At 32.9% G+C, this 22,408-nt stretch overlaps 5 protein-coding genes across 8 annotated transcripts; 2 read left to right on the top strand and 3 right to left on the bottom strand.

The window, feature by feature from the left end:
- Positions 1 to 885: 885 nt before the first annotated feature.
- On the top strand, positions 886 to 3,863 carry LOC107623672 (soluble inorganic pyrophosphatase 6, chloroplastic). Its single transcript, XM_016326017.3, has 6 exons — positions 886 to 1,463; positions 1,971 to 2,131; positions 2,248 to 2,348; positions 2,434 to 2,615; positions 2,773 to 2,871; positions 3,543 to 3,863. The coding sequence occupies exons 1-6, from the start codon at positions 1,197 to 1,199 to the stop codon at positions 3,633 to 3,635; spliced, it is 903 nt and encodes a 300-aa protein (XP_016181503.1). The 5' UTR covers positions 886 to 1,196; the 3' UTR covers positions 3,636 to 3,863.
- Positions 3,864 to 4,217: 354 nt separating this feature from the next.
- Positions 4,218 to 5,044, top strand: LOC107622159 (protein DMP9-like). The gene has a single exon (XM_016324051.3). It carries the CDS (start codon positions 4,338 to 4,340, stop codon positions 4,998 to 5,000), a length of 663 nt encoding a protein of 220 aa, XP_016179537.1. The 5' UTR covers positions 4,218 to 4,337; the 3' UTR covers positions 5,001 to 5,044.
- Positions 5,045 to 5,288: 244 nt separating this feature from the next.
- On the bottom strand, positions 5,289 to 9,979 carry LOC107622731 (putative sphingolipid transporter spinster homolog 2). Its single transcript, XM_088504907.1, has 16 exons — positions 9,389 to 9,979; positions 9,052 to 9,183; positions 8,759 to 8,860; positions 8,479 to 8,583; positions 8,289 to 8,364; positions 8,119 to 8,193; positions 7,919 to 8,021; positions 7,775 to 7,837; positions 7,554 to 7,635; positions 7,332 to 7,429; positions 7,092 to 7,168; positions 6,833 to 6,946; positions 6,589 to 6,708; positions 6,363 to 6,491; positions 6,045 to 6,123; positions 5,289 to 5,650 (listed from the first exon to the last, which is right to left on the bottom strand). Exons 1-16 carry the CDS (start codon positions 9,544 to 9,546, stop codon positions 5,511 to 5,513), a joined length of 1,653 nt encoding a protein of 550 aa, XP_088361033.1. The 5' UTR covers positions 9,547 to 9,979; the 3' UTR covers positions 5,289 to 5,510.
- A 746-nt stretch (positions 9,980 to 10,725) lies between these two features.
- LOC107622732 (K(+) efflux antiporter 3, chloroplastic-like) lies at positions 10,726 to 17,681 on the bottom strand. 3 transcript variants are annotated; one of them, XM_088504818.1, is made up of 19 exons: positions 17,295 to 17,681; positions 16,710 to 17,081; positions 16,131 to 16,232; positions 15,956 to 16,036; positions 15,778 to 15,879; positions 15,544 to 15,621; positions 14,939 to 15,007; positions 14,679 to 14,729; positions 14,256 to 14,369; positions 14,053 to 14,154; positions 13,818 to 13,952; positions 13,431 to 13,612; positions 13,202 to 13,337; positions 12,919 to 12,990; positions 12,736 to 12,837; positions 12,328 to 12,489; positions 11,968 to 12,057; positions 11,675 to 11,836; positions 10,726 to 11,165 (listed from the first exon to the last, which is right to left on the bottom strand). In XM_088504818.1, the coding sequence occupies exons 1-19, from the start codon at positions 17,331 to 17,333 to the stop codon at positions 11,001 to 11,003; spliced, it is 2,316 nt and encodes a 771-aa protein (XP_088360944.1). In that variant the 5' UTR covers positions 17,334 to 17,681; the 3' UTR covers positions 10,726 to 11,000. The 3 variants fall into 3 exon arrangements, with proteins under 3 accessions (XP_088360944.1, XP_088360947.1, XP_088360953.1); XM_088504821.1 differs by lacking the exon at positions 15,778 to 15,879 and having other exon boundaries at positions 17,295 to 17,622; XM_088504827.1 differs by lacking the exon at positions 16,710 to 17,081 and having other exon boundaries at positions 17,295 to 17,484.
- Positions 17,682 to 19,716: 2,035 nt separating this feature from the next.
- On the bottom strand, positions 19,717 to 21,664 carry LOC107622730 (peptide methionine sulfoxide reductase B5). 2 transcript variants are annotated; one of them, XM_088504835.1, is made up of 3 exons: positions 21,305 to 21,664; positions 20,574 to 20,730; positions 19,717 to 20,044 (listed from the first exon to the last, which is right to left on the bottom strand). In XM_088504835.1, the coding sequence occupies exons 1-3, from the start codon at positions 21,619 to 21,621 to the stop codon at positions 19,889 to 19,891; spliced, it is 630 nt and encodes a 209-aa protein (XP_088360961.1). In that variant the 5' UTR covers positions 21,622 to 21,664; the 3' UTR covers positions 19,717 to 19,888. The 2 variants fall into 2 exon arrangements, with proteins under 2 accessions (XP_088360961.1, XP_016180226.1); XM_016324740.3 differs by having other exon boundaries at positions 21,290 to 21,663.
- Between the last annotated feature and the right edge of the window lie 744 nt (positions 21,665 to 22,408).

The raw sequence follows: 22,408 nt of genomic DNA on the forward strand, positions 1-22,408 counted from the left end.
AATATAATTAAAATGACTAAAAATATTTAAAATCAATGTACGTTATTAACATCATAAGATTTGATCATTTTATGATTAGATTCAAATATGCTTATCATGATTACCACGACCGGTATCATTATCATATCATTATCATATATTATTATTATTATTATTATTATTATTATTATTATTATTATTATTATTAAAAGTATTTTTAATTGACAATTGATAAGTAGTTTAATAATGTATTAAATATTGATTTGATATAATTATAATGAAGATATGTTTTTAAATTAGTATAATTATGTATTATTCATTAAATATTAATTATAATGTAATTATAATAAAGATATTTTGTATAAAATAATTTAGAATAGAAAAAAATGTATTCATTTTGGAGGGAAAACGGAATCACGAGGGATCGACACCTTACATTCATTAGTTGGGGAAACCCAGTTTTAGTATATTAAGTAGATTCCTTAAGTTTGGAAGGAAAGATTTGATTCTAATTGTAATGAAAAAGTGATATGTAGCACATTTTAATTGTAAAATTATATATATATATATATATATATATATATATATATATATATATATATATATATATATAATAGATATAATAGATATAATAGATTAGAATTATTAAATTATAATTCAGAACTTTGGCATAAGTCTTTTTTTTTTTTGTTCGAAGATTATTTTTATCCAAATTGTTTGGCGTTGCCCACAAAAAAAGAATGTTTTTTATGCAAGAAAGAAGCACAACATATTTTTGTATTTAATTGCAAAGAAATATAACCACTGAAAAAGAATAAGCCCACATCCACCACTACCATTGTCTTTTTTTTCTGTTTTACTTGTCTTTGCTTCTTTATCTAAAAAAAAAAAGTAGCATACTAGGCTACTAGCATTGGTGATTGACTGATTGGTAATTGGTAATTACTAATTAGTCCTTCAAGTACTCATGAGATAGAAAACAATGAATGAGGTTAACAAAAAGGGTCAGATTCCAAGTTGCAGAAGTATATACCATGATCTGAATTAAGAACACTCCTAAATCAACGTGGCGTTAATCAATTTATAGTATGTTACATGAACACCCAATAAGATGCTGCCACGTCACACACCACAAACACTTGAGAACCAACACAGTACACAAACACGAGTAGCCTATCAACACACTTCACTCTCTCTCTTCTCTCTCATCATCGTCCATGGCGGCCACCAGAGCAATAGCAATAGCCAGCAACTCAACATGCTCCTTGATCGCCAAGAAGCCATTGACGCTTAACCAGAAGCACTTTGTTGTCGGTGGTCACCATCATGCTCTTTGCTTCAAGACCCTCAAGCTCTCTCATTCCACTTCTAAAAGGTTCTATACCTGCAGGGCCATCTACAACCCTGACCTTATCGTCAAGGAAGAAGGCCAACCTGAAACTCTCGATTACAGAGTCTTCTTCGTTGACAAATCTGGCAAAAAGGTTATTTTTTTTCTTCTTCTTAGATTGCTTTTTTAATTTTTATATCTATTCAATGGCCATTTGGATGATTTGTTTGGACTTTGAATAGAATTAGAAGAATGTGATCTTGGGCCTCGAAAAGTTTCTTCCTTTAGTTGGAGAAGTGGGGAACGGATAAGAACTTGTGCAGAGTTAGATTGTAGTGTCTGAGATGGTGAATGTTGGCTTCTATGATTGATTAATCTTAACGATGTTGCAAAAAAAATCATTTTTTGCTTTCTGAGTATTTGATTGTTGTTTGATAGAAGGTATAATTTTACTATCTAGTTTAGCTTTTGCTTTTAAAATTGCTGAGGGATAGTGTTCATTGTACTATATATTTTTTTCCACTTTACTATTCTACAGTCTTGAAACATAATTTTGGCTTAGCTTTTTGTAATGTGATTGGTTTTTCACTTAACAAATTGTGACAATTGAGAGACCTGTGCTTTTGTGCTGAAACTAAACAATAATATGTAAAATATGCAGGTTTCTCCCTGGCATGATATCCCATTGCAGTTAGGTGATGGTGCTTTCAACTTCATTGTTGAAATTCCAAAAGAATCTAGTGCAAAGATGGAGGTTGCCACTGATGAAGCTTTCACTCCCATAAAGCAGGATACGAAGAAGGGGAAGCTTCGATATTATCCGTGAGATATGATTCAATGTGCCTCTTTATTTGTTCTGCTTTGTCAATGTATGTAGCCATTTAAATTTGGTCCTAAATAGAGCCAATTCTGAAACATGTATTTTTGCTGCTCCTCAGCTATAATATTAATTGGAACTATGGCTTACTCCCACAAACATGGGAAGATCCATCTTTTGCAAACTCTGAAGTTGAAGGAGCATTTGGAGATAATGATCCAGGTATGTCACAATATTGTCAATAATATTATTAAGTTTAAATTGCTCAATTCCAATAGAATATTTCTCAAACTCTTGTAAATCTTAGTTGATGTCGTTGAGATCGGTGATAGCCGGAGGAAAATAGGCGAGGTTCTCAGGGTCAAACCCTTGGCTGCATTGGCCATGATTGATGAAGGGGAATTAGATTGGAAAATAGTTGCAATTTCGTTAGATGATCCAAGAGCTTCATTGGTGAATGATGTCAATGATGTTGAGAAGCATTTTCCGGTATGCTCTATCACCCAAGTTGCTGATGATATATTTCCTGACACTTTTCTTTTCCATTTTGTGTTGCATATATTACTAAGGCTGAAAATATTTGCCAGTGTGATGTTCATTTTTGGGATATGATCAACAACTTGTGTGTTACAATCTTTGTCTTCAGGGAACACTAACTGCAATCAGGGACTGGTTCAGAGACTACAAGATACCTGATGGAAAGCCTGCTAATAGATTTGGGCTTGGCAACCAGGCAGCAAATAAGGTATGATCTGAATCTCCAAACTGAATCCTTGATTCCGTTTTAGAATTTTATGACAAACTTTAGTAATTTACATGTTCTTTATAAATGATGTTGGTGGTGGTTGACAGTTGTTGTCAGTTTAGTTACTAAGTGTCTTTTTGGCTGTATTTCAATTCCTATTTCGGCTATTCCCATGATTGTGGTAAGGCTCAGACGAATAGGATGGTGTTTTAGAAGTATTAGTGATCTTCACTGTGTATGATTAGAAGGAGAATTCCTTAGGTGCTCTGAGATCAAATCATTGTTCTTACTCTGATCAATTAATTGTCAGTAAAGACTCACATATAGTTGTCTTCATGTGAAGTTGATAGTTAAAAGCTGTTAGATAACAATTTAGTCAAACATGGCAAATCATCTAACGATTTTCAACTAGCAACTTCACATGAAGACAACTGCATGTGAGTTTCCACCTTAGTTGTCTTTCACGTCAGTATTATAGGTTCATTATTATTTAAATAAATGGTGCGAAGCAAGAGCATTGATTTGCTCTTAGAGCATACAAGAAATCTTTTATTAAGAAGGCAGAAGCATGCATTTTATATAGTGCAGTGTTATTATCAATGTTATGGTCAGAATGGCCACATTTTTCTCAGTTAATTTCATTTTCACTATTTAATTTATTTACTTAACAGGATTATGCACTTAAGGTCATAAAAGAAACCAATGAATCTTGGAGTAAACTTGTGAAGAGATCCATTCCTGCAGGAGAGCTGTCACTAGTGTAAATGCCAGTTGCTAACTGCTGATGCCACTGCTTGCTTCTGATACAGTTCTATTTATGACATAGCAAACTTTTTTTTGTTGTTGAGCTCCGCGGTTATATTTGTTTTGACATCAATGTTGTATTAGTCAGGCTCCAGTTCACTATATTCTACATTTTTTGCAGTCATTCTTTGCTCTTATTTCACTCTGGTAAACTCCTTTAAGAATAAAAATACAATCTTCTACTACCCCAACTGAAGCACTCAAACGAGAATGAGTTAAATCTTTCAGCAGAATATTGATATTTATAGTTTAGGCGGATTGACAAGATATATTGATATTTCTTTAATTATTACGGTAGACATAGACAGTATAAGGTAGTTTTACATATACATCTAATTATATATCGGATAAGATTGAGCAATTATAAAATAGTTTATACTGTTAATGCATCAAATAAGTTAAGTTTTAGTACATACAAATTTAACTAATTTGCCCTGAAATTATCTGCAAAAACTTTCTTTTCTTTGAGACACTCTTTAACTTCTTCAAGGCTTCTAATGTGCATGTGCCAAAAATGAAAAATAAAAAAAAAAAAGAAAGAGAAACAACAAAACACTAACTGTAAATAACTGCCCAAAAACTTTCAAACTCAAATTGTTGTTCATAAAAACCGAGTTAACCCATTATTTGCTTCCTCTGTTCTATTTCAAGGCAACAAAAACATGGAACCAACTGAACAAAAACTCGGAATCAAAGTCTATAATGCAACCCCTCCACCACCACCACAACCACATCCTTCCGGCCTGGCTCCCCTTACTATCATACCGGATCCAGGCCGGAAGAATAAGCGTGCGATCATGGCAAAGGGTGTCCAAAAGACAATTTCCAAGACCTCATTGCTAGGGAACTTCCTACCAACAGGAACACTCCTCACTTTTGAGATGGTCCTTCCATCAATCTACAAGAATGGTCAGTGCACTCAAGTCCACACATTGATGATCCACACCCTCCTAATTCTATGTTCACTCTCATGCTTCTTCTTTCACTTCACTGACAGTTTTCATGGCCCTGATGGAACCGTTTACTACGGTTTCATCACCCCTAAAGGGTTGTCAGTGTTCAAACCAGGGATTCCAGTGGAAGTTCCAAAGGATGATAAGTACAGAGTTTCCTTCACTGACTTTGTTCACGCGTTCATGTCAGTGTTGGTGTTCGTGGCAATTGCTTTCTCTGATCATAGGCTTACTAATTGTCTATTCCCGGGGCACAAGGATGACATGGATCAAGCCATGGAGAGTTTTCCATTGATGGTGGGAGTAGTTTGCAGTGGTTTGTTTCTTGTGTTTCCTAATTCCAGACGTGGAATTGGATGCATGTCTGCATGATATTAACATGTAAGCTTGTTGGTTTGTTAATAATTTGTTTGTGATTTGGTGTAGTTATTTCTTTTCTGTATATGTAACTTTCTTGTACATTCATTTTATTTTTATTTCATAAATAAATCTCTTATATATATAGATTGAAACATTACTTGAAATTTGTTGATTTCCATGTCTATACAATATATGAAAAGTGTCTAGCAAAAGGCCTAGCTGCATGCAATTTTATTTTTCGAATAAAATAAGAGTTTATTTTTTATGCAATGATAGTGTAAAGAGTTTTACACTACCATTTAGATTTATGCATTTATATTTTTTTAAGTAGTGCATTTAAAAATTAGTTACTTTTGCGAATCTGATAATAAACAATAAGTTGTTTATACAAAATTATTTTACATTGAGAGTACGATAAATTTACAATTCAAAGGGAGGCTATTGGCCTATTTGGCATTTACACTATATTGCTAAATTAAAGTTGTGCATGGAGAGGCATGAGAAATAATAAAGAAAAAAAAATCATGGCTCTTGGGATTGAGTAGAGGTTGATATTTCTCCAGCATTCACTTGAAGCAATGGCATGGTGCTTGATCCTTCCACATTTGATTCTTGTTGCTCATCATCTTCATTGAATCTATCCACACTATGCAGAAATATTCCTGATAATAATATTACATCAACCACAAAAGATGCCCTTCAGAATCCATACAGACATTTATTATTTATATATTAGATATAAGATAATGATTATTGTATAAATCCAAATGTTTATGTCTTCAGGATAAGCTAATTTTCATGTGGCCAAGGCCAAGTAATATCAATGACAGATAAAATAAAGATTTCCTAACCAATTTTTTTCCCCTTTTATTTTAAGTTGGGATTGGACATGATTTATGAAGTGGTCAATGTTCATGTGTACATATAACATAGATACCAATTTTTACTGTTAATTTGTCAAATATCTATGCTTTTATAAGAAACAATTATATCTCAAAAGAAACACTAGAGAATTCTTCTTTGGTAGTAAGTCAACAACTTCTTAAGATTATTTACCTATAAACCATATACCAGCTGCTGGAAAAAGTATAGATGTAAGAATCAATGCAGTTGTTCTCCAGTTGTTAATACAATCCTGCATCACCAACGTGTGTTAAGTGTTAACAATCATCACCAACAAAGACAACCTGACAAGGGATTAGTCACTGTATTCGACCGTAAATACCCCAGTCAAGGACAAAAAAGTCATCAGCAGAAAACATAGCCAACACACTAGTTCCCTTGAAGTTATGTAACTCACCAAGACCTTTTCTTTTTTACAAGAAAATTGCCAAAAAAGCTCTAAAATAGAGTGAATTAATACAGATGACTGACCTGGAGAACTCCAACAAGAGGTGAGGAAGGTACATCTCCAAAGATGTGAATAGCAACTGTGGATATAGCCATTGATAATGGCCTCAAACTCGGTTTAACGCAATGGAGCGATACATAATTCACAGGACCCTGAATACAGAGTTGCAAATAAAAGGGATAATGATTTTTAATCTAACCACCAATTGTATAGAGATCTTCCTGAAAGATAACTATACAAGAGAAGTACCTGAGTAGCAAAAACAAGTAGTTCACCAATAGCGAAAAGCACAAGGAAGCCGTACATGCTTCTGAATAAGAAAGCACCAAAGCAAAATGCTGCACCAATAAATGTTGTGATTGAGAGAAGCTGCAAGAGAGTTTAGAGAGCTCAGTATGACAAAGCAATGAAGTGTAAACTCTAAAGAAGGTGAAAGTAGGTGAAGTATTTATTAAAGTAGTGCCAGACCCCATCTCTGAATTTGATTACCAACCTTAAATGCATTTGGCAATGTGTTACTCATGAAATCCAGAACCAAGCCTCCAGCTATTGTGCCAAGTATTCCACATACAATTGTAATTCCACCAAATATCAAATCAGCATCAGTCTGCACAAGTAAACAGACTTTAGTGTTATGGCAATGACTGCATACTATGATTTTCATGTATAGTATCTTAAATTACCTGACATATATCTTATTTTATGCAACGAAGAATTGTGTAAGAGACAAGGAACAATGCTACAAATCTCACCATGTGATAGATATTATAGCCGGCTTTCGGACCCCAATATGAGTATGCACCTAGGACAAAGTTGTATGCTATGTACCCTAGAAACAGAAAAACAAGTAAACGGAACTGAGACATGGTAAAAGAATAAGACTTCGAAAACATGAATATGACATGGAAGCTTCTGGCAAATTTACCAGCAAAACAAGTCAAATCTTATGTAAGCAGTTGAAGCATAGAGGATATCAATGGAGGAAGAGGTACCTAAAACATTGACAACATAAACCTTATCACCCAAAAGCTCTTTCATATCATTAAAAAATCGCGAGAACTGGTCGTACATTTTGGCTGCTGAATTCGACCTAAAATAAGGCAAGAATGAATAGAACTTTAAATGCATCATCCACTAAAAGATGATCAGACAGTAAGAGATATAATAAACCATTAATGGAAAGTATAGTCACTTTAGAAGTTAAGTGTTCTCACTTGGAATGATCAACTGAGTTTTTATCACTGAACTCAGCCTTTAAGGACAATGATTCATCTTTTCCATTGGAAGTATCCATAACTTTGCAACCAATGAAAACAGGAATCTAAGTTACATTAGCAATGAACTAAAATAACATAGGGCAAATATTAATTTGAAAAGAAAGAAAAAAAAAAAGGTTGAGATATTGTGTTAAGATAATGCATAATTCTTGGTGTACCTGAAACTTCTGACAGAGGTGTTCCGGGAACAAGTACCTTTTCTGAATCAGCAGGAACAAGACCTGTATAGACAAAGTAGTCTAGACATCTAAAAAAACAAAAACAGTTTTTGCATGAAATCAATACAAGTGTCGAGTGTTCACCTTTCAACTGTAAAGGCTTCATAACAAACCCAGCAATAGCAAATGGAAGCATCAATACAGATTCTATCCAGAAAGCAGAACGCCAACCAATATAACTTCCAACCTGTTACAACCACAACCAAAGGAAGATTAAAATCAATGAAGGGAGGTGTTAGTTCTAGTATTTAATGGTTTTATGAACAACACCAGATAAAACTCACCAAACCTCCATAAACATAGCCAATTGCATATCCAGTTGGTATACACATGTAAAAGATTGCGAGCCATGCTGTTTTCTGACACATTCAGCATTGAGAAGAAAAAAATAAAATAAAATAAAATTCAAATTCGAAAGTCGGAAATGCATTCAACAGAAAAGTTAAATGAAAACCTGAGAAACTGGAGCATTGTCGTCGATGAAAGGTGCTGCAAGACTTATAAATGAAGCCTCTCCAACACCAACCAACCTATAGAGAATAACAAACAAATGAAGGAGAGTAAAAAAATTCTCATCTTCTGTACTATTATTTAACTACTCAACATGAAAAGAAGGTGAAAAAACAAGGGATTAGACCACTTACATGCGAGAGACTGAAATAGACCAGAAATTAAAAGAAAAACCACAACATAAGGTTGCAACAGTCCAAACTGATAATCCAACTCCTATAAGTCTAAATGGATTTACACTGCAAAATAGTAGAATGGTCTGAGGATTAATATATAAGTTAAGGATCAATAACAGATCATAACATGAGAACTTCATTTTTGATGTACGAAAATATCAAATGCATTGATAAACTAATTTTTCCTCATCTAAAACTATGAAATTTCTAGCCCCAGAAGATTTTCTTCAAGCCTTACCTCTTTGCTAGGGAAGCAAATATTGGAGAAGCCACAAGAAGTCCAACCATAAAAGCGGATGATAAAACTCCATCCTCAAAATTGTTCAAGTTAAAATCCCCTCTACATACACAAAAGTATTTTGTCAATAACTACTAAATTGCTAAAAATTTTATGTTCTACATGTCAAAATACAAATGTAAGGAAAGTTCACATCCCCTACCAAAACTATAAAATTAGAATACTTCACAACTAAAAATCACATTGTATTGAAAAATAAATGCCCAGAGAGGAAATAGTAAAGTATATATTACTGTATTCCTGTGCCAGAAGTGCAGGTACCTCCTTCAGTGCAAGTTCCCCTGCTTCCATTGACACCATTGCTTGCTATTGCTCCACGGTCCACATAGTTTAACAAATTAATCACACAAAATAGAGCCAGCAGCCTAAAAAAAACAGAAAACGAATCAAGAAATAAACTTGTTCTAATTCTAACTAATGATCAAAATGACCCAGAATCAATTATAAGACAGAAATTTCATAAAGACAGAAAAATTACTCCCTTTACTTACTCCAACTTTTAACAACACACGGATCACAGAACAAAAATCCGAAACAGGGGAAAGAAAGAAGAGGAAGGTACATTATTACCTCTTGGGCGTGAACCATGAGGTTGTGGGGATCATGGTTGAGGTTGTTGACATTTGTGTCTCCAAAGAAGAAGGCTTTGACTTTGTGTTGTTGGTCTCTACAGACTGAGATGAAGTCTGTGATTTTATTTCAGGGTCATGAATTTCATTTTGTGCCATTCAAGTAATACGCTTTGAACTGTTGACACCAACCCCCTTAAACCAAAGCTGAAATTTGTTGGTTTGTTGAATGGTAGTTAGTTATGTTCACTGAGTTTTGGAGTTGAATGTTTTGTTTTTCACTCATCTTATGTTTTTCACTCATCTTACTGTGTCAGCTTTTTCTCTCTCCTACTCTTACTTTTCACCAAACAGTGAAATGATTCTTCTTCCTTTTTCTGAAAAAATAAATAACAATAATACAAAGTTTTTTTCTTTAGGAGTTTGCTTTTAATTATAGACGAAGCACATAGGAAATCATCTTTTCCTGGTCTGCTTTTTTTTTTTTCGGTGGTATATACACTGATATTTTGTTTAGTGATACAAATTGAGCAATTGGGAAATTGTAATAAACTAATAACCAGATAAATTGTCAAAGTTTTTTTTTTGGTTTGTTGTCCAGTGGAAATGGATTCTCTCCAGTTTTTTTAACGCTTGAGAGAATAAAGTATAATCTCTCACCTTTAATTCTACAAGTAGGACAAAAATTAAAGATGAGAGAGAGAGCAATGAAAGGTGAGATTAAACATTAGATACCATCCAGTTTTTTTTTTTTCACTGGAGATGATCCACTCCCTGTTTCTCATTAGTATGGAGTAATTTTTTTTCCAATTGATATTAAACAAATCGAACCATTAGATTTGTCACTGGAGGGAGACAAATTTAGACAATTCGATTTTGATCTTTTAATTTTTTTTTATTTTGTAAAAAGTAAATTAGAGGATCCAATTTCAATTTAAAATTTTCGAAAAACCTAAACCGAATATTCCAATTTCTGCTAAGGACCAATTACCCAGTGAAAAATCAGTGCCTCCTATTTCAGAATTTCACAATGGGGTAAAGCACCTCTAGTCACCATGTTGAGGTGATGATGCACCCCAAGCACCATCATCCTAAATAAAATTTTTGGTTGTTTTCCCTTGACTTTCTTTACTTTTTAACTCTACTACACTTCAGGGAGTAACCTGTGTTTATTAAGTACTTAAAATAAATAATGATACACATCTAAGTTTTTTTATTAACCAAGTCCAACCAAATTAGTCTAAAAATATGTTAGTTAAGAGGGTTATAATACCTAAATTGAGCAACTATAAGTAGTGAAATCTTCATATAATAGATTTGTTTGTGATTACAGAAATAAGAAATCAAATCCATTAGTCTACCGTTGAATCTTCGCGTAATAGATAAGTTCAAATATTCTATTACAACAAAAAACTGTAAATAATTGAATTCTTCCTATATACACATAAATGGTTAGCATCTGCAGTATGAAAATCTATCAGTAACTGTAGGGTTAGTAAAATTAACGTTAAGAACCTAGAATGGTTAATTAGGGGCAGTATGGCAATGGATCGATAGGTCCATCAGATTCTGCTATCCGATGGCATCTCGAGATCCAAATAATCGGTGAGCTTTCATCTGCGCCTTCTTTCAGTTTGATCGAGTTCATCGTCTTGTTCTACAACTGGCTGTTCCGCAACTGGCTGAATTCTAGGGAGGGAAACTTGATGCGGCTGGTCCAATTCTGATGAAGTAGTTGGCATAGGTGCATGTCCCTCAATTGAGTCACCAATTCTCACCTTGCAATAGGAACATATCAGTTTCTTGAACTAGTATTGCAATAACAGACATTGAAATTATAAGGAACAAATTTAGAAGAACAAAAACAATGCAGGATACAGATAAATTCTTTGTTAAAAGCTATTTTACTACACACAATTGCCGTTACGTGTGCTTATTAAAACTCATTTTTAGTTTGAGTTACCAAACATAAGCATTGCAGCATTTAGAAAACTATATTTCAAAAGTCAGTTTTGATAAGCTACTTTTGAAAAGTAAAAGTTTTATCAAACCAGCCCAAAAGGCTATACAACCAAGGACAAATAATTGACTGACCTTGCCGCCAACATAGCAGAATAATCTTAGCTAATACTCACCAATATGGAAGAAGGAACTTACTATACTATATGCTGGTATATACCAAATCAAATTTGTTCTGATTGTAAAATTAGATACATAAGAATTAACTGCTCTCATATCCTTATTCAGGTTTCAGATCAGATAAATAAATATTTTGAACTACCTCTACCTGCAGTTGTTTCATCATATTTAATTCATCGCATTTGGCGAAGCTGGCTGCTTCTTGAGCCTGTAGTTCCATGGAATCTCTAATGAGCTGACTCAAAAATGCTAGGTCATCCGACATCACTCCGAAACCTTTCAGAAGCTTAGAACCCAGCTGTAAGCTAATCTGAGTGATTGTTAAAAAAAGAAAACAAAACAAAAGACTTAGATGTAGTTTCTGCATAACTATTGAGCAATGGCAGTTGCAAGCTCCATCCAGTAGGACAAAATGACAAGCAAGAAAAAGCGAATCAATACCTCTGCATTTTCCAAAACGGCATCTGTTGCACCTGCTTTCTTCAGATCTAAAAGATGCTCAAGATCTTTAGCTCTGGCATAGATTGGGATCTGCGGATTTTCATCATAAAGTAAGCAATCCAGATAGGATAAAGCAAACTAAGGGAACAAGAAAAGGCAAATCAAATAGTTAAGAACTTTATCAGCCAACCTCCCTATTATTGGACCTAACAATATATACCCTAAGTTGAAGGTAAAATGAAATTCTTGGTTCTTCCTAAGATAGATAAATGGATCGGTTTAGAAACAAAAAATATATTTAGTTATCATATGTCAAATTGGTAAGCATGAAAGTGTAAAGGGAGGGAAAATGAATATTACTGCAGGGTAAGTAAACCGTAGCCTCTGAACAGCTTCCGCTGTCTTTTCCTTGCCGGTGAACATAACCATAATAGCTTTTGGAGAAGAGATACCGGCCGACTGAAGAACAGCAGGATGTGATCCATCCCCATAGTGAATTGGAAAGCCGGCTTTTTTAGCAGCCTGCCCAGCAATTTAACAGTAAAAGTACATGTTAAAATGAAGTGGATAAAACATTGAGATATGAAGAGAAATATGTTTGACTTCAAATTAACACTTATTCTGCTGCCATCTCATGCTACACACAATTACATAGAGAGCATGCGTTCAGCGTTCTACTCATGAAGTTCAAGAACTCTTCAGAAAAGAATAAGTCGTATGCATATTACTAGTAGGTAACAACTAAGCAGAAAGCTTAAGTACACTGACATTTACTAGTGCGGGGTCAAGATCAAAAGCCACATAAGGCCATCCTGCAGCATCACTGTCTCCTCCTGAAGCCAACGGATTGGAAAGGAAATTTGCAAGGACCTCCATACCAAAAGCATATGTTTAAAATTTAGAACATAGTACATATAAATGGCAGGTCTTTGAATGTATTAATGGATGTACCTGGCCCATTTGTCCAAATCCAACTATAACAACAGGTTCAGTGACACCAAAGTTGACCATCTCTGAAGCTTTCTGCAAATAGCTTACTACTCAGCCTATGTAAATTTGCAGTCAAAATGATAGCATATAATATATAGTTTGTAGGGAGCTGTGCTCCTTTTATAATCTGCAACATTTTCTCAAGTTAAAACAAAGTAAACAAAAATGGAAAATATTTTCACACAAAATACACACACTTGCATTAAGTAACTCTGCACAGTAAATCTTACGAAAAAAGACATACAAACTCCACATCGAATTTTCCATCAATAAAATCAGCAGCTCTTCTTCCAGCTTCATTAAGAAATGGGGTTAATGCCATTGACAATACAACAACAATTATGAGCAACTTGTTGAGCTCAAGTGGAAGCACCCCAAGCCTGCTTGCAAGAAGGCACAGGTGGCATAGTTAAAGGCAAACCCGAAATTCTTATTCAAATAACATCCATGTAATTGGTTAAATGATCACTTGCCTATTTGCTAAGGAGAAAACAACGAATCCAAACTCGCCTCCTTGGGATAGAAGCAATCCTATTCTCACACTCTCTTGCAAACTAAGCCCAACACAAGGACCGATTGCTGTTATGATCAATGTCTTGATAGAAATCAATCCTGCCAAGAGTGCAAGTACATGTGGCCACTCTCGCATAAGAAGCTGCAATGAAGAAAAACTTAAATATCAACAGTTGAACCAACTTCCATGTGCAATTTCTTGTGGTAAGGTGTAAGTTGTAACTATTTTGCAAATTCATGCAAAAGCAAGCATGTATGTTTCTTTGAAGAATGTCCAGCTAAACAAATAATGCTTGCTTAAATAATGAAGTAACCTCATTCACATGTATATAAAAAATCACAGCTACCTGCATGTCAATGGAAGTCCCTGTAGTTAGGAAAAATAATCCAATAAGCAAGCCTCTAAATGGTCTTATGTCAGCTTCAATCTGGGTCCTGAAATTTGTCTCTGCTAAAAGTGCCCCAGCTAAAAATGCCCCAAGCTGCAATGAGACATTACAAACAAGTTTTGTAGATATTTATTTCGATGATTTCTCCAATACATAACCCAAAATTAAAACTGTGTATTGGGAAAATAGCAACCGTATCACTAAAACCCAAATGCTGCGTGACAAGTGAAGTTCCAGCAACAGTCAGCAAGCAAAGTGCAACGAAGGCCTCTGAGCTCCTTGCATCTGCAACAACCTGAATTTGACCAACAATTTACTTCCTAGAATATATTAACACAGGATTGCATATTCCCCTCCAATTCTTGCATAGAATAGCTGCAAATATAGTAGTCAGACCTCAAATACTCTTCTAAGAATGTATTTTCCCCCAAAAGATAGCAGACCCAATCCACCTAATGCCTTTAAACTTTCTTGAGCAAGCATTGGCCAAATGCTTTCCTTAGCCAGATTCTAGAAAAAGAAATTGGAAAGCTCTGGTCAACAATAATTGTAATAGTCAGATGGCAATTTTTCAATCATAAATTTTGGTCCTGAAAATATAACAATTTTAGCATTTAAATGTAGAAAGAAAAAATAACATAATTGGGATACCACCATAAAATGGAACACACACACATGAACACAAAGAGCCACTCTAAAATGTTAAAACCTAAAACTTCCATTCTGCGAAGGTGATGAATCAAACTTCAAAAAAAGAAAGGGAGTTCCACCCACACCCAGTTAGATATATTATATATTATCTATATTTTCCATCTTTACCTGGCTCTCTAGTATTGGAAGAATGACTAGAAGAGGGACAACAGCTATGTCCTGCATGTATAAAAAAGATGAGTCAATATTAATTACATTACAGATGCCATATACTGACATCATGCTTCTCAAGCCAATTTATTGAGGTATATCAGCAAAGCACAGAAAGTACGACATAAAGTGGTTTCCAAAACCTATTTCTTTCTTGTAATAAAAAATTGCATATAGAACAAAGATAGTATAAACAAGCAAGAGTGCAAGACAAATACCTGCAGTAAAAGTATTCCCAGAGTTGCTGAACCAAATCTTGTAGGTAGCTCACCCTTCTCTGCAAGAAGCTACATATATGTGCTTGATAATTAACATTGGATATATCAAATGTCACAATTATTTGCACATATCAAGCTATAAAGTCACCAAAGCACACTTATAATTTTCTCCATGATTTCATTCAATGAGCATGGTACCCGACAAAGAGATTACATACTATAATGAAAAATATAAATGATGTGGTAAGGAAGAGATAGAGGAGTAAATCGACACAATGCTTAACTACTGTCTACTAAGTTTATATTATATTCAAAAGAATCGATGAGATCCAAAAATGGACTGCAAAGAAGCCAACAAGGTACATGTCTCTCTATTGGTCACAGAGTTTTCTTTTTAATCTATATTTTTAAAATAAAGATATTTATGAATTACTGGACTTTCAAAAATCACAACTATAGGAAGAAAAAGGATGTTTTCAATCGTTCATAACTCAGATAAATATGTCAAACATAAATACAAATACTATATCATTAACATGTGTTCTGTACAATGGTAACGAAATAAAGTTTTCATGTTTTTGATGGACAATCAAAGTCATAGATACCTGTAGAACAAATGCAGAAGATGACAGAGAGAGAGCAGCAGCAATTACCACAGCTTCATCAATACTTCTAATATTCACCTACAATTATCAATACATAATCATAAAGATAAAGTGTTAAGTATTAACCCCTATCATTTGAATATATGCAAGACCTGTTTCAAGAAGGATCACTATATAAAATAAAATTAGACGGTTTAAATATGAAACATATGCAATTTTAACACAAAATCTCACCAGATCTGGCCTTGAATGGAAAAGGAATTCCAAAATTTTTGTTCCAATAGCCCCATTTGGTGGGAGTTCAAAAGCAGCAAATGCTAAAGTAGATAATACAACCTTAAAAAATATTTCGTTAATAGTTAAAGTGGCAAAAGAAAATTTTTTTAGCATGATCATTTCCCAAGCTTCTAACCTGAGTAAATCCCATACCGAAGGCATATTTTGCAAGAGCTTTCAGACGTGCAAGTGAAAGCTCTAAACCCATCTCAAACAACTGAAAAGTAACAAACATTATTTGAGAGTAATTTATTCAAATGTTTGTGAGGAATTTTAGATTGAAATTGTAATCATGATTCAATATAGATTACCAAGAAAAGGATCCCCCATTCGGACAAAACTTTAACATCTGTAAGGTTTCTGATTAAACCAAACTGGCTAAGTACAACTCCAGCCAAGAAGAAACCAAGTATCTGAAAACAACAATCATTTTAAGAACTTATATAGCTAAAGTGAGCTTTATATTAAGTAAATTTGGTACTATTATTTATGTGCGTTTATTATTTATATCAATGGAGGTCTGGCTATTTTGGCATCCATTATTAGAAACCAAATTGGGAATAAAATTAAGTGTAGTTCCTCAGTTCTCTATGTGGGTGACCATCTAATACATGTTTATAAATATGAAATAACTTTATATATTTATTTTTCTCATTCAAGTAAATGCAAAGTAAGGTCTGCATTGCGAACATAAACTTCAATTGACTCCAAGTTTATACGTTCAACAATACGTAGAAGCCCAGTCTCAAATTCAATATATATGATTGACTATAAGCCGCCTCTGTTGATAGAGATTATGATAACAGAAAATTGTGGTCATAACCATGTCTATGGCATGAACAGCCTAATGAAAACTATGAGAATAAAACCAAACAACGAGAAATTCTTACAGGACTGGCTTTAATTGACTTGAATGTGGGAACAATTAAGACAGTTACAGCCAAGAAAGTAAGAGTATCCAATCCTAAATCATGGATGACTTCAACAGCACCAGCAACATCATAAGTTGCACTTGTTTGCAACCGCTCGAACCGTAATGGCGTGTACTTAGAAAGATAGAATCCTTTCCAACTATAAAATGATGGAACATTGAGAAGTTTGCTTTGACATAAATTCTCAGACACAGAGGTGCTCCTATAACTAACTCCAAGTGAAAGCAGCGACACTTGCTTTTTATCTGAACAAACCTTGAAAATAGAACTTCTACTGAATGATGAAATAGCATAACATTTAGGACTGTTATCTTTGATTAAGTCATATCCCTGCAAGGAAATTTGTCATTCAAATTTCTGAACATAGATAACAAAGCATAATGCAACACAATTGCAATCTGAATATGCATCAGATTTCATTTATCAATGTCTTCAAAGCTTTTATGCGCCTTCGTATTCTTCAATGGACATGACACGATGATGTACAAAAATAATTGCAAACAAGGACAAACGAAATAGAGAAAAATCACAGAAGAATGTTACCTTAAGCTTAAAACTTTGACCAGCTAGTGACTCCAACATAGTGGTAGGTCTCAGGAAGCAAAAGTGCTCATTTTCACGTATATCGAACTTGAATTGAGTCCCTATCTCAAAAAGGGGCAACAGAAATCGCAGAAGGAGTCCCAAAAGTGAGGATGATGATGACGATAGAGGTGCACAGTGCACACGTAAATGAGTGAAAGGTGCAAACTTTGCAGAGAAACGAAAGCGGTCTTAGAATGAATTTTAGGTGAAAGGAAATCTGAGACAACTGAATGGAAAGATTTGGCGCAAAACGAAATTTGCGTTTGACGTATTGTTGGCGAACAATAGTGGGATTTTTTGGATTTCAGAATGCTATGTAATGTTGACGTGGCGATTGAATATTATGAGCACGTGATTTTTGTTTGGGGATGCTCCTATATAAAGACGCATAAAACGTCATTTTTTTAAAGATATTTTTTAACAATTAAAATTTAACACATATAAATATATAATTACTTAAATTATATTATTTTTATCAAAATTAGGTCAGACAAATTAATTTGACAAAAAAATAGTGAATCAAATTTTAAATCCGTCTAAATTAATATTATCTTTTATAAAAAATGACTACAATACCTCTATTTAGTCTATTATATAAAATGACTAAAATACTCTTATTATATATATTAATTTTGAGAATCCTAAATTCTAGCCCTTTTCTTCTCGTTATAGGATTAGAATTTAAAGTTTTCAAAATTGATATATATATATATATATATAATAGGGATATTTTAGTTGTATTTTATAATAGAGATATTGTAGTAATTTTTTATAAAAAATATTAATTTATTAATTTTTTTGTTAAACTGATTTGTCCGGTCTAATTTTAATAAAAATAATCGGGATATTTTAGTTGTATTTTATAATAGAGATATTATAGTAATTTTTTATAAAAAATATTAATTTATTAATTTTTTTTGTTAAACTGATTTGTCCGGTCTAATTTTAATAAAAATAATACAATTTAATTGATTATATGTATTAAATTTTAATTTTTAAAAAATATCTTTAAAAAAAATATTTTTAACATCTTTATCTAAGTAGCTCTCTTTTTATTTTTCTCAAATTTGGAAAAGAGAGATATTTGTTTTGACGAGGGAAAAGAATCCAAGTCAATTGGGATTGGTTGAGAAAATAAATAAATACAGACTTATCCAGTTATCTGTCAAAATTAAATTTCTTATTTGATAAGAAATAAATAACAAAGTGTACTTATCAATGAGTTATAACTCAAATGACATAATTTTTGGGACCTCAACTAAAAAGTTGCCAATTAACAACTTCACATAAAAATAACTCTATAATACTAAAATGTGAAATGAAAGTGTTTACAGAGATATAGATTATGGAACAATATAGGTTAAAACTTTTGGTTGAAAATGACATTAAATCCGAAAATGTCCCCACTGCCAAAAAAAAATCCAATAATAAGATTCCTCCACAAATTCATCCAAAAGATTTTGTGCAAATTGTGTACCAAAAATATGAAAGACTTGTCAATTTTCTTCCCTTCTTTTTTCATTATCACACAAGCAATCACAGAATATTTCACAATAGTCACGAGAATTTAATTTTTTTTATGCACGGTGTAAAACTCACTATTAAATAAATGTGTACAATTTTACACGGTTATAGCATTGAAAATAAACTCTAATAAAAACAAATCTGATATCAACTTATTCATGAAGATTATTCTCTCAACAAAAATTGTTTATTAACTCAACCTCAAACTACTTAGTTAAACAAATGAGCCCCATGCAAAGTCTATTCTTTGAGGTTTATTATTGGTTCATTGAGGCTTATCACGCAAAACTCAATTAATATACATAGATCAAATTCATCTAAAGTAGATTAAAGAAGCCAGTTGGATAACAAAATTTTAATCACTTTTGAATTAGGCCTCAAATTCAACCTCTAAATATATCTAATCATTCTTTTACATATATAAAAGAATATATGGTGAATTTGATTTTATTGTTATCATTTGTAACAATTGGTTAAAAAAGAATGACAGAATCTTTAAAATAAAAAAAAAAATAGGTGTTGCAAAAGTAATCAATAGGTCAATTAGGAATTACAAAAGAATATGATTAGAAATTAGTTTATCTTATCTCACTCATGTTCCACCTTGTTGTGTTGTGCTTTTGTTTCAAAAAAAAAATAAAGAGAAGTGCTAGGGGCAGCACTTTTGTTAAATTCTGGCCAGCACTTAACCATCAAAAGGAAATTGAATGATTCTACACCATTAGATGCAATCTCACACCATTAAAAACATCATTAATAATTAATTGATGGCTAAAAACCACAAAATCTACTGCCCCTAGACTTTCTCAAAAATAAATAAGTGCTTTTAGTTTAAAAAAAAAAACAAATAAATAAATTGCAGTAGCCTCAAAACTTCCCCGTCAAGTACACCAAGGAAAGAAGATCAAGTACATATGAACTTTGTGAAACATAATTACTTAGGCAACATAATTGTTCACGCAATAATACAGAGAATTATTTACTATCTTATATCTTAGTTCTTAAGAAGCCATGTATGCATAGATGGATTAGCCGGTGTTGGCGGGTGCAAACTTGAGTGAGATGCTATTGACACAATGGCGTTCATTAGTAGGTGTTGGAAATCCTTCACCTTTGAATACATGCCCAAGATGTCCACCACATGCACTACACGTTATTTCGGTCCTCATTCCATCAGGGTCCGGCTGATCATCAAATCAATATTCATACACCACAATCTCATCAGAAAGTTATATGTTTTAGACTTTTAGATAGATTACTTTTTAATAAAAAAGAGTTAGCTTAAGCAACATTTTCAAAATGGATATGAACAAAGACAACATCACTAAGGCAGCGTTTGCCAACACTACAATGCAAGAACAAAAATGGTGGTTATATATTCAAGTCCAAATGTCTTCGTGTGAAAAATAGCTTAAATATGGATATATGTAAAACAGTTTAGTCAAATATATCAAATAATAAATTTAGTCAAACGTCTTAATTAATATAATAGCAACATTTTGAAATAGACAAAAAAAATCACTAAGGTGGCATTCAGTGACTCTGCAATGTTAAGGATAACTTAATAAAACATATTAAGTTATCTAATAATTTTCAACTATAGAAAGCATATTTATTTGCAAACAAAATATCTTTATTCTTGAATATATACTTCTCCATATTTTTGGGTGTTTAGACAAATACCAAAACTGGCTTAAGATCAAGAGAACTCACATGGCGACTTATGGCTCCGGGAAGACCCTGATAGAACGCTGGCCAGCCACAACCAGAATTGAATTTTGTTATTGACCTGTATAGAGGAGTCCCACAACCTGCACAGTTGTAAACTCCCTCACCAAAGAACTTGTCATATTCTCCAGTCCCTGGAAACCTGAATAGCAAAATTACTTTTACTATACTATATCAAATTTGAGCGACTCTTATACAATATCATAATATGGAGTGGACTCACTTATCTCAAGAGCTAACTTGAGAGGTTAGAAATGCTCTCGCTATTTGTAAGGAATATTATCTACCTAGACCTTATCCTTAGATAATGTCAAATTCTAAAGCTCATTTGTTTAGTGACACAGAACACTAAGTCAATACAAAATCATATTTGGATAAGACATAAACAGAAATATTATCACTAGAGATTTTTTGTGTTCTTTCCCAATTTATTTTTATTTTTATTATTATTTTCATTAAAAAAATTAAAAATTAATTTTTCATAATTTATTATAATTTATTATCAAATAAAATATAAAATCGCGATTATTTATGTTTTATTCTCTATATCTTAACTTATTCTGTTTTCAAAATCAAACACAGCCAAACATGCAACTATAGAGTTGATCCCATTAATCAAGGCACTGAATTAATTGGAGTTGTTATTTGTTAACTAGAAGCAAAACAAAACAAGGGAAGAAGGGATGTTATATTATTGTTACTCGGTGCCTTTTTGCCTGAGAATCCGAAACTGCTCGGGGGAGAGGATGGCATGCCATTCTTCCTCTGATTTCCGGAGGGAGCCAGGTGCAGCCATGGCCACGAACCTACCGCCGCGGAAACCGCCACGCTTCAGGTGGTGATGATGAAGGCCGGGTGAAGCAGCAAGTGGGGTTGGAATGATGGTGGATGGTGGAGGAAAGGTGAAGAGGGAGGTGGTGGAAGTGGGATGAGAATGGAGAATGGAGAAGATGGGTTTAGTGGTGTCGGAAGAACAGAGAGGTGTGGCTCTCAGAACACTGAAGGCCATGTTCTGTGATATTGTTGTGTTCATTGGTCAATCTAGCAGTAGCAGGTGGGTGTGACCGTTTCTTAGAATTTCACATGGTATTTATACCACTTCATGTGATGGATAAATTTATCGAATTATTATTAAAATTTTATTTTTAATTTTAATAGTCCATCTGTCCTAAATAGTTTCACCGTATGTTAACTAAATAAAAAATTTAATTTTAATATACTATCATGGTAACACGTGCATCTAATAATATAATGTCACACTAATAAAAATAAGGAAATCAAGAAGGTACCAACAAAAAATTAGCCAAATGTCTCTAGGTGAAAATAAAAAATCTCTATATGGATGGTAATTATACTAGGCATTAGGATGTTTCTTCTACTAAGTATTAGAATTTTCTTTTTCATACTAAATGGATGTTTTTTTATATATTTTATAAATTTTTTTATATACTAAGAATTAGGATTGTAGAAAGCAGAGTTCCGTAATCTCCGCTCCTAATTCTCCAACGTATCATTCGGAATTTTAATTTGGGGTGAGAAGCAATTAATATCAAATATTATAAATTAAAAACAAATAAAATTAATTAAATATAATTATAAATTAGTTAAGTTGTTTATTTTTTGGCTGATCACCTCTTAGTTTCATATACTTTTCCTGATAAAAATAATTATTTTTTATATTGATTAAATGATTAAAAAAACAATTATTATTATTATATTAATTAATATATTAAAAAGAAATTCTTATCTAAATAATAATTTAAACAAATAAATATAATTAAATAATTATATAAAATATTTTATACTATTAATATATTAAA

The sequence above is a fragment of the Arachis ipaensis genome, chromosome B10 (assembly GCF_059453495.1).
Source record: "Arachis ipaensis isolate K30076 ecotype BB chromosome B10, ASM5945349v1, whole genome shotgun sequence".
Lineage (NCBI taxonomy): Eukaryota > Viridiplantae > Streptophyta > Magnoliopsida > Fabales > Fabaceae > Arachis > Arachis ipaensis.